The sequence below is a fragment of the Pristis pectinata genome, chromosome 24, assembly GCF_009764475.1.
Source record: "Pristis pectinata isolate sPriPec2 chromosome 24, sPriPec2.1.pri, whole genome shotgun sequence".
NCBI classification, from domain to species: Eukaryota; Metazoa; Chordata; class Chondrichthyes; order Rhinopristiformes; family Pristidae; genus Pristis; species Pristis pectinata.
The window spans coordinates 28,772,715-28,789,118 of NC_067428.1; the positions used below are offsets into that span (position 1 = coordinate 28,772,715).

The following is a 16,404-nucleotide window of genomic DNA, read 5'->3' on the forward strand; positions in this document are numbered from 1 at the left end:
TATGTCCTCTGTAAGGTCACTCCGCGATCTCCTTCGCTCAAGGGGAAAATAATCTCAGCCTATCTAGCCTCTCTCCTTATAACTCAAGGGTGAGGGGTTAAAACAACAATGGTTACCATCTCACCATGTGTCCATTTATTTCCATTTCAGGACCATGAGAGGCGTTTCAGGGGGGACTCGCCAGTTAATTTTGAACGACTTTTCAAGGGGAAAGGGGGAGCTGGGATTCATCCACTCTCAATGACAGCAAAAGTCATTGGTTTAACAGCGCCAGCAGTCTCCACACCTGCCACCAGCGGGGGTGGGACCTGGGTCCGTCGCCGTTTTGACGTTGAAGGATCCCACTATAAATAAGCCCTTCTGGAGGGTGGCTCTTCGTGGAATCGCGGGCTCGGTGGGACGTTTAAGTGAAAAGCTTCTGCCCCCTGTGAAACCGTGAGTAAGACCCAGCGGTGCGAGGTTGCTCACGGCCATAACTGACATCAAACTTGAATCTAAAATCAAGTTTAAAAGTCACGGAGTGTTAGATTTTATCGACAATTAGATAACGCAGGGGCCGAGCGCTGGTTCTGTAGTTGGGGATTGGCGTTGGATTTGGTTTGGGCAAACATCGGGTGGTATTTAGCCTGGAAAGAGAAAACCGGGCAGAAAGGTTAATTTATCCATTCTCGGCGCAGGTTTAACCAGCTGATTTAGTAACAAAACGAACCAGATTTTTAAACAGGCTTTAGAAAAATAGTGGGCTTTACTGAGTTTCTTACAGATGTGCATAAGAGACGTTTGAATGGAGACACATGAGACCGCAGATGCTGGAATCTGGAGCAACACACAAAATGCTGGAGGAACTCAGCGGTCAGGCAGCATTTGATATCTGAATGCGTTTGTTAAATAATCTTCCCAGCAAGCACGCGTTAAATCAGAACCATTCACAGCTGATGCGTGGTTATGGTTTGGGTCGGTGTATTTCAGAATTGGCACATGCTATGTGTTACTGCAGAGAGCAAAATCAAGAGCGATTTCAAGAAGGGTTATTCCATTACGTACGACTTCCAGTGGCTTTAATCAATTACCTGAAACCTAGTCCATTCCCCGCAGTTATCTTTTTCGTAAATTTCTTATTGTACCTGCTATCGAGTTTCTGTTAACAATTCACACAGTTGGTCATCTCGAATTTCAAACTTTCACTGGGAGCTAGATTGGAAATGCTGTTGTAGCGCCGGGTTCCGAAAGGTCTGTGTTGGGAGCTGATTCCTGTAAATCGCTATCTAAAGTTGAACATTGTAAGGAGGAAGCGATTTGTTCGAACTGTGGACCGTGAGAGACATGCACCGGTTGTGTGCCCTGCTTCTCGCAAATGGGCTGCTCTCTCTCTCTCTCTCTCTCTCTCTCTCTCTCTCTAAAGATCTCTCTCTCTCTCTCTCTCTCTAAAGATCTCTCTCTCTCTTTCTCTCTCTCTCTAAAGATCTCTCTCTCTCTCTCTCTCTAAAGATCTCTGCGCCTCTATCTTCGTTTCTCTATCCTTATCTCTCTCGCTCTCTCCCGGGCTTTCATTTCAGGACGGAATCGAATAGTTCTCCACTCCTGGTGGGACTGGGTTCAGTCTCAAGAGATTGTTTCACCGTTCAAAAAGGTGACGGCTGTTTTACAGCCTAAATCCGTTTCCGTTCCCTGGTTCCATGTCACTAGTATTCTTGTTAGGAGAACTCTACTGACCGCAAAGTTCCTCTCATTCCTCTCCTGGCTTTAAGGCAATGTCCCCATGCCCGACACAACCTACTGTTGGAAAACGCCGACCTATCCGATCAATCCCTTTCAAAATTCTAAGAAAACCTCAGTCAATTCAATCCTTGACGCTAACCGACATTGCAGGGAATGAGAGCCAAGATTATGTCGGCTTTCTTTGTAATCTAACCCTTGGAATCCTAGTAACGTACTGGAAAATCCATAGTTTATTGTGGAATTGAATACAAGACTTGGGACTTCATGTTACAGTTGTGCAAAATACTGGTTAGGCTGCACTTGGAGTAATGTGCGTTTGTCAGGCTATAGAAAGGATGTGATTAAGCCGGAGGGTGCAGGAAATATTCACAGGGATGTCCAAATAATCTGCTGGAAGAACTCGGTGGGTTAAACTGCATCTGTGAGAGGACTCTGAAACATCGACAATACCTCTGCCCCCACAGATGCTGCTCGACCCGCTGAGTTCCTCCAAGCAGATTGTGTGTTGCTCCAGATTCCAGCGTCTAAGGTCTCTGGTGTCTTCACAAGGATGTTGCTGGGACTGGAGGGTTTGAGTCATGATGAGAGACTGGACAGGCGGGGAGTGACTTCCCTGGAGTGAAGGACGCTGAGGGCTCACCTTATAGAGGTTTATAAAATCATGGGGGACATAGATAAGGTAGACAGATGAGATGAGATGTCTTTATTAGTCACATGTACATCGAAACACACAGTGAAATGCATCTTTTGCATAGAGTGTTCTGGGGGCAGCCCACAAGTGTTGCCACGCTTCCGGCGCCAACATAGCACGCCCACAACTTCCTAACCCGTACGTCTTTGGAATGTGGGAGGAAACCGGAGCACCTGGAGGAAACCCACGCAGACACGGGGAGAACGTACAAACAGACAGCGGCGGGAATTGAACCCCGGTCGCTGGCACTGTAATAGTGTTACGCTAACCGCTACACTAGGCTTTTCCACAGGGTCGGGGAGTTTAAAACATGAAGCTGTTCGTAAATATAAAATCAATCAACCAAGATATTCAGTTTTATTTCAGACAGAGGGCATAGGTTTAAGGTGAGGGGCAAACATTTAAAGGGGACCTGAGGGGCAAGTGTTTCACTCAGAGGGGGGTGGAACGAGCCACCAGCAGAAGTGGTAGAGGTGGGTAAAATGACAACATTTTATGAGCCATTTGGCCAGGTACATGGATAGGAAAGGTCTAGAGCGACAGGGGCCAAATGTGGACAAATGGGATGAGCTGAGATGGGCACCTTGGTCGGCATGGATGAGTTGGGCCAAGGGACCTGTTTCAATGCTGTGTAACTCTGTGACAATATTCTTTACAATTCCAAGATATCCTTCCTCGATTCATCGTCTGGAACTTTACATGGTATTCAACCACTGCTTAGTGCAGCTGTTGCAAAACTTTCTCCTTTCCTTTGCAAATGAGAGCCCCCTGGAAGAAAAGGGCAATATTTCATTCATCCCTCCTGACTAATATCTTTTATTTGTCCACACCCTCAGAACTCATCGTACTATAGACCTCCACTGATTCTATATTTTCTGATTCCTAAACAGTCTGAATGCCTGAATCAATGTCTGAAATAAAAGTGAATAGTCTGGTTAATTGATTTTATATTTACGAACAGCTTCATGTTTTTTGTGGAGTAGTAGATAATTTTGTTACATTATCTGCCCCAGAAACTAAGGGGTTAAGAATGCTGGGCCCTGTTAGCTGTCATTCACTTATTCCATTGGTGTTCAATAGAAAGAATAACAATTGGGTGCAGTTTTTATATTGATTCAGAGGAAGTGTTCATTGAATGATACATAGAACATAGAACAGTACAGCACAGGAACAGGCCCTTCGGTCCACGATGTTGTGTCAAACTAATTAAACCAGTAATTAAAAGCTTACTAAACTAGTCCCTTCTGCCTACATGAGTCCATATCCCCCCATTCTCTGCCTATATAAGAGCTTCTTAAACGCCTCTATCGTATCTGCCTCCACCACCACCACTGGCAGTGCATTCCAGGCACCCACCACTCTCCGTGTAAAAACAAAAACTTGCCCTACACATCTCCTTTGAACTTACCATCCTCTCGCCTTAAATGCATGCCCTCTAGTATTAGACATTTTGACCCTGGATAAAAGATACTGGCTGTCTACTCTATCTATGCCCCTCATAATCTTATATAGTTACATTGGAAAATGAAAGTAATAGATTTTCATGTGAAGTGCAGCACATTGAGGGAATAATCCATCACCACTGAGGCTGCAACCATTTCTGAAACCACCTCCACTTTGAAATGTTATTATTTACTTAAAAAAACTTTTATAATAATTTCCTCTCTCTGTGGCCTTTTGTAAAACCCCTGCTTGGTTAATGGAGATTAGCCCAAGTGACCATTTTTCATGTAAGATAAGATTTCTTTATTAGTCACATGTACATCAAAACACACAGTAAAATGCATCTTTTGCGCAGTGTTCTGGGGGCAGCCCGCAAGTGTCACCACGCTTCCAGCGCCAACGTAGCATGCCCACAACTTCCTAACCCGTACATCTTTGGAGTGTGGGAGGAAACCGGAACACCCAGAGGAAACCCACGCAGACACTGGGAGAACATACAAACTCCTTACATACAGCGGCAGGAATTGAACCTGAGTCACTGGCGCTGTAGAGGTGTTACGCTAACCGCTACACTACCTTGCCTGATAGGGGAGGCGCTGAGGATAACCGTGCCTTTCAAACATAGGGACGTCATTGCTGACTCCAACTCTGGCTCCAGCTGAGATCCAGAAATGAACACTATCCCACTGGCGTAACTGAAGTGTAAGCAGGACTAGGAATCTGGCTGAAGTTGTCCCACACTAATCCAGTTGACTGATCTCACAGCCCACTGTGAGCCAGCACATCCTGACACTATCATCAAGCAGCATTATCCTTTTATTATTTTTGTAGTAATATAAAGTTGAAGAAGGCAAGTGATGGTTAAATTGAAGGGAACAATATCACATACTACAGAAAGGCTAGTTTCACCAGAAGTTTAATTACTCAGTGCAAATCAATGTCAACTGCCTATTATTTTGTGAACCTGGGTCTGACCCACATATACAAAGGCATGTTAACTGATTAATTTAGAAAGCAGCACTCATAAAGCATGCCTTATCCTGAGAAGAAAGCACTGTGAGCTTGCAACCTGGCCTCTACCTGGAACCATTCCTCACTACCATATTTTCTCCAGCCTTTCATGGTATGTAATGGTGCTGATAGATCTGCATGTTATTGTGCATCAATACTGTTTGATTAGTACGGCTAGTTAATAAAATGCTTATGTATTAAAAGGTAATGACACTCTATTTAGTATTGGAAAATTCAGAAGTTGCTTTGCTAAGATGGATGGTTTGTAGAGAGCAGGGCCACTGGGAAGGACTGGATATGATTGCAGTTTTGCAGAGGCAAGAGTCGGACAGGATTGTCAATGCAGTGACAATGTTTGACAGACTGGGCAAGATGTTCTTTTCAGAGGAATATAAATGCAAAACAGCTGCTTTCTCTAAAGTCTGCTATTGCTCTTTATTGGATTTGGAAGCCCTTCTCTGCAGTATGATAAACTTTCCCAAGGCAAAGTGTCAAATCAGACAAAACAATAATTCTTGAGACCAGAGGACAGTATTTGGAGACACTTCCTCAGCCTTCCAGTCTCCTGAAGTGCATCTTCAGTACGCCAGAGGATCGGAGGATGAATGAATGTTGTTATTCCGCAGATAGCATGGGCTGCTGGGGTGTCATGCCAAGTGATTGCCTTTAGAAGGCAGGTGCAATACTGCTCTGCTGCCTCCTCATGGACACGAGGAGTACTGTACACAGTGCTTGCTTGCTTCATCCATCTGTTCCCTTTAGCTGCTAGGTTGCCAGGCCTTGGAGATTGCCCGACCAATGTTATGTTGAAATGTCTGCCTAAATCAGAAGAAAGGAACTTGCTTTTTGGATATCACAAATGTGGACTTGCCTCTCCAATGTTGGATTCATTTTGGGTCAGGTTTCACATATTTACCAAGTTAACGATAACCCCATCCGACCTTCCACCCCAGTCCATCTCCCACCCTTCCATCCTTTGCATTTCACTTAAATCCCACAAACTCTCCGCCAGTCTCTGACCAAACTTCACACAGACAAACTGTTATATTAAAATGAACTGCGGTATCTTCAAAAGGAATAGAGAAAACTGGGATGTACAAAAGCTTTGCTTATAAATTGATTGGCACAAATCTACATTAAAAATGGGTTTGATTTTACTTATAAAATATTTCCTCATATGATTCATGGAGTTATACAGCACAAGAGCAGGCCCTATGGCCCAACTCATCCATGCCAACCAAGATTCCCATCTAAACTAATCCCATTTGTCTGCCTTAGGCCCATATCCCTCTAAACCTTTCCCATCCACGTTCTGGTCCAAATGTTTTTAAACATCGTAATTTTACCTGCCTCTACCACTTCCATATACCCACCAGCCTCTGTGTGGAAAATCTTGACTTTAATTCATTCCCCTTTCACCTTAAATGAGAATATGAGTTAATTAATAATTCAGAAGGGTGAGATTATATTTATATAAAACTGTTCACCACCTCCTGCTGTGTTGTAGGGAAGAATCTGCTTCCAATTTGTAGAAAGCAAGTATTCCATGAGTGCATTTGTGTCAAGCTATTCTGTTCTAGTGATTTTGGTAAGGAATAAATATTGTTAAAGAAAATTTGAGAGCACTCCCTTGTACTTCAATTAATGCCATGGGATTATTTTTATATGATAAAATAAGATATCTTTATTAGTCACATGTACATTGAAACACACAGTCAAATGCATCATTTTTGCACACTTCCGGCGCCAACATAGCATGTCCACACCTTCCTAACACGTACGTCTTTGGAATGTGGGGTTTTGATTCCCGTCGCTGTCTGTAAGGAGTTTGTGCGTTCTCCCGTGTTTGCGTGGGTTTCCTCCGGGTGCTCCGGTTTCCTCCCACATTCTAAAGACGTACGGGTAGGTTAATTTGGGGGTTTAAAATGGGCGGCGCGGACTCGTTGGGTCAGAAGGGCCTATTACCAAGCTGTAAATAAAATTTAATTTAAAATTTGAAACCGGAGCACCTGGAGGAAACCCACTCAGAGAACGTACAAACTCCTTACAGACAATGACAGGAATTGAACCCGGGTCGCTGGCGCTGTAATAGCGTCACGCTAACCGCTACGCTACCGTGTCTGCCCTTTGCCTCATTCCATAGGAAAGACAATGCCTCAGTTTAATGTTTAATTCCCAGGACAGTATCTCCAACAGTCCAGCTCTCGCTCAATGTACTCAAGTGTAAACTAGGATTAGGTGGTTGAGGGTTTGGAGCGGACCTCTGACTGAAAGATCAGCCACTGAATTATGGTCCATGAACCTATATAGAGCTGATGTCTATTAATGCCCAGGCAATAGCAGACTTCCTCAACATACTCCAGCAGGGTAGGAAATATCATTTAGCTTTTGATCCGGCTGTTTAATCAGACAGTGGCAAAATACCGAAGTATTTATGTATTTTGCAATGTAATGTATTCAGTAAAATCACACCTTCTTTTTCTCTTCTAGATGTTAACAATTTGAAAAGTATAAAGAAAAAGTTCAGATCTTTCCTTACAACGGTTTCCCAAGGGAAATGAACACAGTGTATTATTATAGTGGGAACAGCCACTGCCTGCAGAGTGTGAACTCCCTGGCTGCTGGTTTCTGCCTGCATCAGGTGGATGAACAGGTACAGCAAGCACAGCAGGGAGCACAGCCGCCTCTCATCCAAACCCTCACTGTGGCCGAACACCTAGCTGGTGAGTATTCATTGTTCAGGCCCCCAGGCAAAGGGAAGGGAACAGTAGTAAAAATTACATCGGCTGGTTAATCATTGTATCCGTTGATTTTAACTTTACACGTCCTGATTAGCCCCAGACGATGTTGGTAACCAAGGACACATTTGCAAACCTTCCTTAGAATGCCTGTAATACTGGGCCACTAACATAATCACTGTACCATCATACCTTGTGCCCTACACCGGAAAATCCATTGTCATTTCATTGATTCTGATGGTCATTAAAAATTGGGCCTTTTCTATAAAGCTGTGGCAGTTTTACATTCACTTGTGCTTTGGGTAAGTCAGCTGCATTCACTGAAATGACTAACTTTCTTTCTTTTTAAACCATAAGATATAGGAGCAGAATTAGGCCATTTGGCCCATTGAGTCTGCTCCGCCATTCAATCATGGCTGATTTTTTTTCAACCCCGTTCTCCTGCCTTCTCCCGGTAACCCTTAACTTCCCCCCCCCCCTTTATCAATCAATAATCTATCAATCTCTGCCTTAAATACACCCAATAACTTGGCCTCCACGGCCCTCTGTGGCACCGAATTCCATAAATTCACCACCCTCTGGCTGAAGAAATTTCTCATCTCAGTTTTAAAGGGACGTCCCTTTATTCTGAGGCTGTGCCCTTGGATCCTAGACTCTCCTACTAATGGAAACATCCTCTCCATGTCCATTCTATCCAGGCCTTTCAGTATCCGGTAGGTTTCAATGAGATTCCCCCTCATCCTTCTGAATTCCATCGAGTACAGGCCCAGAGAGTTCAGACACTCCTCATATGTTAAGCCTTTCATTCCTCGGATCATTCTTGTGAACCTCCTTTGGACCCTCTCCAGGGCCAGCACATCCTTCCTTAGATACGGGGCCCAGTAGTGTCTCAATATTCAACAAAATGCTTGTGAAAAGTTTCCATAGTGTTTAATTATATAGATCAAATTTCTGTCTGCCAAGGGTCCCTGCCTGTGAGTTCTAACATTTAACATTACTTGACTATTTTACAATTTTGTGCTGTGAAAATTAAAATAAAACACAGACTTGCATTAGTCATCTAGAATCCTTTGACTATCCTTATATTATCACTGTTCCTTTATTACTTGGATCTCATTGTATTTTCTTTCTGACCGAGAAAATTGCCAAATTGTTGCAGAAAGGTTCATGCACATCATTCAGTGAAGGTTATCTGTTTCCCTTAGTTGGTCAGGTCTGCACTCAATGGAAGTTCACAATAAATGGGGGACTTATAATGGCCTTTTGAAGTGAAGACACTTAAGGAAAATGATGGTCCATTTATATGGATGAACTATGGGAGGACAATTAACGGCAGTGTCATCCATATCTCAAAAAAGCATTGCTAAAAATTGCCAAAGTTGTACATCGTTTGTATGTGAATAGAGAATTATTCAGTGCTATTTTACATGAATGTTTCATTTGTATTTTGAAGAAATAATCCTCGAAGCACGGTATGGGAGCTGTCATCAGAAACCGAGACGGAGCAGGACAGCTTTCAGCACCCAGCAGTTGGAGGCCCTGGAGAAAGCTTTTCAGAAAACACGCTATCCTGACATGGCGATGAGGGAGAGATTGGCAATGTACATCAACCTGCCAGAGGCAAGAATCCAGGTACATTCAGAGGGGTCAGAGATTGCAGTTTGACTGACTGTAACCTTTATCAATCAGTCTTCTGGATTAATAGTCATACAACTGACCATGAGAGAGACTGGACATTGTTGGACTGGAACATGGTCAGTTTCTACTCCAAATAGACGGGTAATGTGGCTCATGATGGGAAGCTTTGCTTTAGCAATGGGGAGGATTGAAAGGACAGTCTAATGTTGTCACAAGAGACACTGCAGGCGCTGGAAATCTGGATTAACACACACAAAATGCTGGAGGAACTCAGCCAGTCAGGCAACATCTATGGAGGGAAATGAACAGTCAACATTTCGGGCCGAGACCCTTCATCAGGGTCCTTTTTCCTCCATAAATGCTGCCTGACCTGCTGAGTTCCTCCAGCATTTTGTGTGTGTTGGTCTAATACTGACACGTTTCTTTCAGTAGAAATGAACTCCTGTCATTCGATCTGATTGTCCCAGCTAAAGGAAAATGAGAAATTATTTTTAAACATCCTGTGAAATGAATGCAGAAAATATATGATATCCAGTATAACTTGGGAAAGAGTTTCAAGTGATTGTTAGGTCAGTTTTCTCTGTCTAGTTTTGCGGGCATGCTAAAACATGTTGAGTGTGAAAATGTGCCATTTCTAACAGGTATCCAGGATGCTGCTGTAATTGTGCCAGTTTATCTACACTGATAACATTTACCTGCCTCACAACACTGGGCTGAGTATCTCCTTTTAAGCCAGTTTCAATTCTGACGCTACCGATTCTCATTATGTAAAAAGTATTACAGATGATCGTTTCACGGAAAAATGGATCAGATTCCCAAATAAAATTGAAAATCCAAGTGATGGAAAACGGAATTCCAAAAACCAAGACGCTCTACCCAATAAACTGGGAACATACAGGTGGAAGACATATCCTTCAGTGAAAATTATCCGCTCCCCATACCTGGTCTGGGGTGCCCATAGTACAAGTTTGCACTAAGTGGATGACTGTTAATGACCTTTTGAAATGAAAACACTTTATTTCTGAAGTAAAATGATCACTAATAGGTGGTCCACTGCCACTTATATGGATCAACTAGGCCAATTAGCAGCAGTGCCATCCATATGGGAGAAGGCATTTTTAAAAGTAACCTTCTGGACCAGCCTACCATGTAGGACCTTGTCAGAAAGTTTACTGAAGTCTTTATAGACAACACCTACTGCCCTGCCTTCATCAAATTCCTCGGTTTTCTCCTCAAAATCAATTGGATTTGTGAGATATGATCTCTCCTCACAAAACTATGCTGACTCCTCCTAATCAGCCCCTGCCTTTCCAAGTGAAAATAAATCCTGTCCTACAGAATCTTCTCCAACTTCCCTATCACTGATGTAAGGATCACTGGCTGTAGTTTCCAGACTTATTCCTACTACCTCTTCTCATTACTACCATTGGGGAGGAGGTAAAGGAGCCTGAAGACCCACACTCAACGATTCAGGAACAGCTTCTTCCCCTCTGCCATCAGATTTCTGAATGGTCCGTGAACATTACCTTGTTATTCCTTTTCTTTTGCACTATTTATTTATTCTTGTTATTTACGGTAATTTTATGTCTTGCACTGTACCATTGCTGCAAAGCAACAAATTTCATGTCATATGTCAGTGATAATAAATCTGATTCTGATTCTGCCCATTTGAACAAACAACATTAGCTATCCTCCAGTCTCCTAATGAAGATGCAAAAATCTCTGTCAGAGTTCCAGCAATTTCCTCTCTTGCTTCCCCGAGCATCCTGGAATAGATCCCATCAGGACCAAGGGATTTATCCACCCTAATGTGTCCAAATATTTCTAGCCCTTCCTCCTTCCTGATACAGATGTGCTCCAGAATATCAGTGTACCCCTCCCTTAACTCACCAGCCTCCACCTCCTTCTCCCTGGTGAACACTGATGAGAAGTATTCACTTAAGGTCTTGCTCATATCCCCTGACTCCACACATAGATTACCCCTCTGCTCCCCGAGGTGAACTATTCCTTCCTCAGCTGTCCTCTTGCTTCTAATATAAAAGGTTTTAGGATTCTCCTTGGTCCCACTTGCCAAGGTCATCTCATGGCCTGTTTTGCCCTCCCAATTTCTTAAATTTTCTCCTGTATCCCCTATAAACCTCAAGTGACTCATTTGATAACTCCTTCCTATACCTGACATTTGCTTCCTTCTTTTTCCTGATCAAACTTCAATATCCTTTGTTAATCAAGGTTCCCTAAACTTACCATCTTTGCCTCTTACCTTTACAGGGATATGTGAACTCTGATCTCTTGCTATCTTGCTTTTAATCGCCTCCCACTTGTTGGCTGATGCTTTCCTCTCTAGCAGCTGCTCCCAGTCTATCTCTCCTAGGTCCTGTCTTACACTAATCCACCTTACCCCAGTTTATTGAGATCTACCTTACCCCAGTTTAGGGCCCTATCCCAAGGATCAACTTTATCTTTTTCTATGACTACCTTGATGCTTTACTGAACTATAGTCACTGTTCTCAAAGGGTTCCTCCACATAGTTCAGTAAGCTTCAATGTAGTCATGGAAAAAAATAAAATTTATCTTTGAGTTAGGAGATCCTTAACTCTCCTTGTGAGGAACTAACAAGAAAAAAGTTGTTTTGCTCAGACTGCTTACCTTATGGAGCAGACTGTTAACTCAAGCATCAAATACTAACCTAGTGAAGTCATTGAGAAAGGAACCAAATTGTTTTTCTGTTCACCAGGGAGTGCACCAATATTGTTTGAGATGCAAATCATAATGGTGCAAACATGCTTCCCAATCCTAATTTTAGATTCAGAACTGGCTCGATGCTGGGAAGCAGAGGGTGATGGTTGAAGGTCAATTCTCTGAATGGAGGCCTGTGACAAGTGAGGTGCCCCAGGGGTCAGTGTTGGAACCTCTGTTATTTATTGTGTATGTAAACGATTTGGATATGAATGTACATGGCATGATAAGCAAGTTTGCTGCTGATCTAAATTAGGGGATCTTGTTGATAGTGAAGCAGGTTACAATGAATTGCAAAGAGATCTTGATCAGTTAGGGAGATGGGCTGAGGAATGGCAAATGGATTTCAACTTAGATAAATGTGAGGTAACTTCTTTACACTGAGGGTAGTGAGTACCCAGAATGAGCTGCCAGGGGAAGTGGTCGAGGCGGGTACAATTGCAACATTTAAGAGGCGTTTGGATAGGTACATGGAGGGGAGGGGCTTGAAGGGTTATGGGCCGAATGCGGGTAACTGGGACTAGCAGGGAGGATGCCTTGGTCAGCATGGACCAGTTGGGCCGAAGGACCTGTTTCCATACTGTATTACTTATGACTCTATAAATTAGAAATTGTATATCATCTATTGAATAAGCAGGTCTTTAAACATATATACTAATTATTCACCAAATGTAGGTGTGGTTCAAAAATAGAAGAGCTAAGTACCGCAAACACCAGCGGAATGTGGAGAAAGATGAGCTTGTGATGGAAATAAAGGAACAGGAGAAGAGTGAAGACAGAGAAAGAAAAATCAAACTGGAGAAAGACGAACATCACGTCCAAGGAAAAGGCTCCTTGGAATTCGGTGGCACCGTTACCCACCCACCCATGAATGAGAATAGAACCAGCAGTCAGGCTGCTCAACAGTCTGGCAGTGAAAATCAAACAAAGCACTGTGTTACAACAAAGACAGGTGAGAAACAGAAAACCCCACTGTTTCAGATTCGCTCGTCAGCCTGATTCATGTTTGAGAAATGTCTGTTCACATGAAGTGCATGCAGTTCCTAAGTGCATTCATTTTACTTGTTACCAAGACTTGTAGCCACATTTTTGCTATTGATAGTTTTCCACCTTCCTTATCCCACTATTATCAACTTCAGGATCCAGACTTTGTGCCTCAAAGGCACCTTGAAAATAGTTTTGGAAGATTTTTAACCTTCCCTGGTGTCTACCTAAAGCAGGAGTCCCAGAAGGAGTGTTCCAATAACATTCAATTCTGGTCACCCCATTACAGGAAGGATGTGGAGGCTTTGGAGAGGGTGCAGAAGAGGTTTACCGGGATGCTGCCTGGATTAGAGGACATGTGCTATAAGGAGAGGTTGGACAAACTTGGGTTGTTTTCTCTGGAGCGGTGGAGACTCAAGGGAGACTGGATAGAACTTTTTTATAAATATGAGCAGCATAGATAGAGTAGATAGCTGGTATCTTTTTCCCAGGGTCAAAATGTCTTATACTAGAGGGCATGCATTTAAGGTGAGAGGGGGAAAGTTCAAAGGAGATGTGCGGGGCAAGTTTTCTTTTACACAGACAGTGGTGGGTCCCTGGAATGCGCTGCCAGGGGTGGCGGTGGAACCAGATACAATAGGGGCATTTAAGAGGCTCTTAGATAGGCACACAAATATGCAAAGAATAGAGGAATATGAATTGTGTAGGCAGGAGGGATTAGTTTAGTTATGCGTTTAATTACTGACTTAATTAGTTCGGCATAACATCGTGGGCCACTTCCAGTGCTGTACTGTTCTATGTTCTATCTGTTGAAATTGGTCTGGCGACAAGCAGGCAACTTCCACACCAGGTTCATTAGTTGCAATAAAAAGTATTTATTTAAAGACAAAATAATTCTGAGAAACAGTTCTATGGAATAATGAATAGCCGGAGCTATTTATTTTCTAAACATAATGTTACTTAGTCTTGAGTGACATACTTCATAAAGATGAGTCTAACAAATGCAGAGAGCTTGAATCCCCCCCCTAAGGTGACACCTGTTTAACATGAATCTTCATTCACAAACAATTGACAATTGCATCGTGTATATACTGGAAAAAGATCTTAAAGACTCTTGATCTTGAGAAAGGTCCATATAAGATGTGGTGTCTCTGGGAACAGTCCCTTCACAGATGGGCATCTCTTTATCTCCTACCCCACCCTGCTTGGCTAACCATGGCATTACCTGCCTCATGATATGCTGCCAACAGGGTCACCATTGTGCCTTCACTGAATAAGCATCTCAGTGCCAGTGAAAGTACTCATTATAAATTGCAGCACACTCCCTGGACTTTGGAAGGTGTCTGAGTAGATTGAACTATGAATCTGTCCAGTCAGATCACCTGATGTCACCAGAAAGTCCCTAACAAAACACATAGTGTAATGCCATCCTGGTTTCACTGTGACTGTTTAATGACGGTCATTTATTTTTCCCAGGGCAACAATGGCTAACACGAGGGGACATAATTTTAGGGTGATTGGAGGAAGGTATAAGGGAGGTGTCAGGGGTAAGCTTTTACACAGAGAGTGGTGGGTGCATGGAATGCACTGCCGGCAGAGGTTGTGGGGTCAGATACATTAGGGACATTTAAAAAACTCTTAGATAGACACATGAATGATAGAGAAATGGGGGGTTATGTGGGAGGGAAGGGTTAGATAGATCTTGGAGCAGGATAAAATGAGGGCACAACATTGTGGGCCGAAGGGCCTGTACTGTGCTGTAATGTTCTATGTAAAAGCTCCAATTTATGTTGGTAAGGGCAATAAGTGACAATATCCCTTTGAACACATGAGTTTATAGATTCATGGAATTATACAGCACGGAAACAGGCCCTTCAGCCCAACTGGTCCATGTCAACCAAGATTCCCATCTAAGCTAGTCTCATTTGCCCACATTTGGCCCGTATCCCTTTAACCCTTTCCTATTCATGTATCTGCCAAGTGCCTTTTAATGTACCTGCCTCAACCACTTCCTCTGGCAGCTCATTCCACCTATGGACCACACTTACTCCAGGTGTTCTGGTTTCCTCCCAGATCCCAAAGACTTGGAGGTTGATGGGTTAATTAGCCACCGTAAATTAACCCAAGTGTTGGTGGGTGATAGGAGGATTAGGGTGGAGTTGACAGTGGTGGGTGAGAACTGGGTTCAAGTCCGGCCGCTGTCTGTAAGGAGTTTGTACGTTCTCCCTGTGTCTGCGTGGGTTTCCTCCGGGTGCTCCAGTTTCCTCCCACATTCCAAAGACGTACGGGTTAGGAAGTTGTGGGCACGCTATGTTGGCGCCGGAAGCGTGGCGACACTTGTGGGCTGCTCCCAGAACACTCTACGCAAAAGATGCATTTGACTGTGTGTTTTGATGTATATGTGACTAATAAAGGTACCTTACCTCTTATGGGAATGCTCTGAGAGCTGTCATGGACTCAGTGGGCTGAATGGCCTCCTTCAATCTCTTCAGGAAATGTGAAATGTTAAGATTATGTCAGATGTTCTACTGTAAATGGTGCACAGAAGTGCCCAGTCTGGTTTCCCAATGGATACAGTGTCATTCAGAAACTGGGGTGATCTTATTGTGAATTAACCTCATTTATTCACCAACTTGCACATTAAAAAATGTGCCAGGTAATTAATTTCTAGGCATTTGCCTTTTGAAGCAACCTTTACATTGATGTGTTTTCTTGCAGGTCCCGTTGCAAAGACTGGACGAATTGATGAAAACATTAAGATTCAGGTACCAGAACTCTCCATCCTGCAGCAACATGGTACAAGTCTACAAACTCAGATCCAACATCACTTGGCTTTGGCAAGTGTTTTCCTCCCAGATTCCCACTATGGAATCCCTGCTCCAAACCTGCATGTTAATCAGACTCCTACCCTGTACCCCACGTATTCCCGAAGGGTTTCCCCTTCTCTAGAAGCTCTTCCCACCTCATTCATTCATCACTCTTATAAATTATCAGACTTGATTCCAAAACCCAGCAATGTGGGGAACCAGCGACAGGCCAGACAACATGCCAATTTACTGGGCCCCAACCTCCAATACTAAAGAGCCTTCAAGTAAGGTGCCGAGTAAGTGGTTGAGGATTTTCTTTGTAAAACACTCGAAAATGAATAAAGTTAATATTGTTTACATTAAAACTGCAAAATCTTTGTTACATTAATCTTCCTGCTATCACTTAAAACTCTCTTTTTGACCAAGTGTCTTTAAAGGTTCTAGTCTGGTTTAGTAAATGTCTTATGTTTTAATAAGGTGATATCTTTTTTATACATTGGTTACACTCTGTGCCTGATGGGCAATACTCTGTGATTGATTGTCATTTCCTAACCCTTTATATTTATTTCTCTCAACTTGCAGTCCGACACACATTTTATCTCCTGTGGTTTTGCATACTGGACATGCAGAATGTCTT

The 16,404-nt window shown here is 43.1% G+C and overlaps 1 protein-coding gene across 1 annotated transcript; it reads left to right on the plus strand.

Annotated features, from left to right (window-relative positions):
- Positions 1-377: 377 nt before the first annotated feature.
- Positions 378-16,040, plus strand: LOC127582651 (diencephalon/mesencephalon homeobox protein 1-like). Its single transcript, XM_052038142.1, has 5 exons — positions 378-435; positions 7,355-7,587; positions 9,056-9,234; positions 12,652-12,928; positions 15,679-16,040. Exons 2-5 carry the CDS (start codon positions 7,422-7,424, stop codon positions 16,038-16,040), a joined length of 984 nt encoding a protein of 327 aa, XP_051894102.1. The 5' UTR covers positions 378-435; positions 7,355-7,421.
- Positions 16,041-16,404: the final 364 nt, after the last annotated feature.

Excerpts from the sequence above, each read along its gene's own strand:
- LOC127582651 (XM_052038142.1), top strand. The coding sequence starts at position 7,422 with ATGAACACAGTGTATTATTATAGTGGGAACAGCCACTGCCTGCAGAGT. Across the intron at positions 9,235-12,651 it reads TGCCAGAGGCAAGAATCCAG|GTGTGGTTCAAAAATAGAAG; the intron begins GTACATTCAGAG and ends CACCAAATGTAG. Across the intron at positions 12,929-15,678 it reads CTGTGTTACAACAAAGACAG|GTCCCGTTGCAAAGACTGGA; the intron begins GTGAGAAACAGA and ends GTTTTCTTGCAG.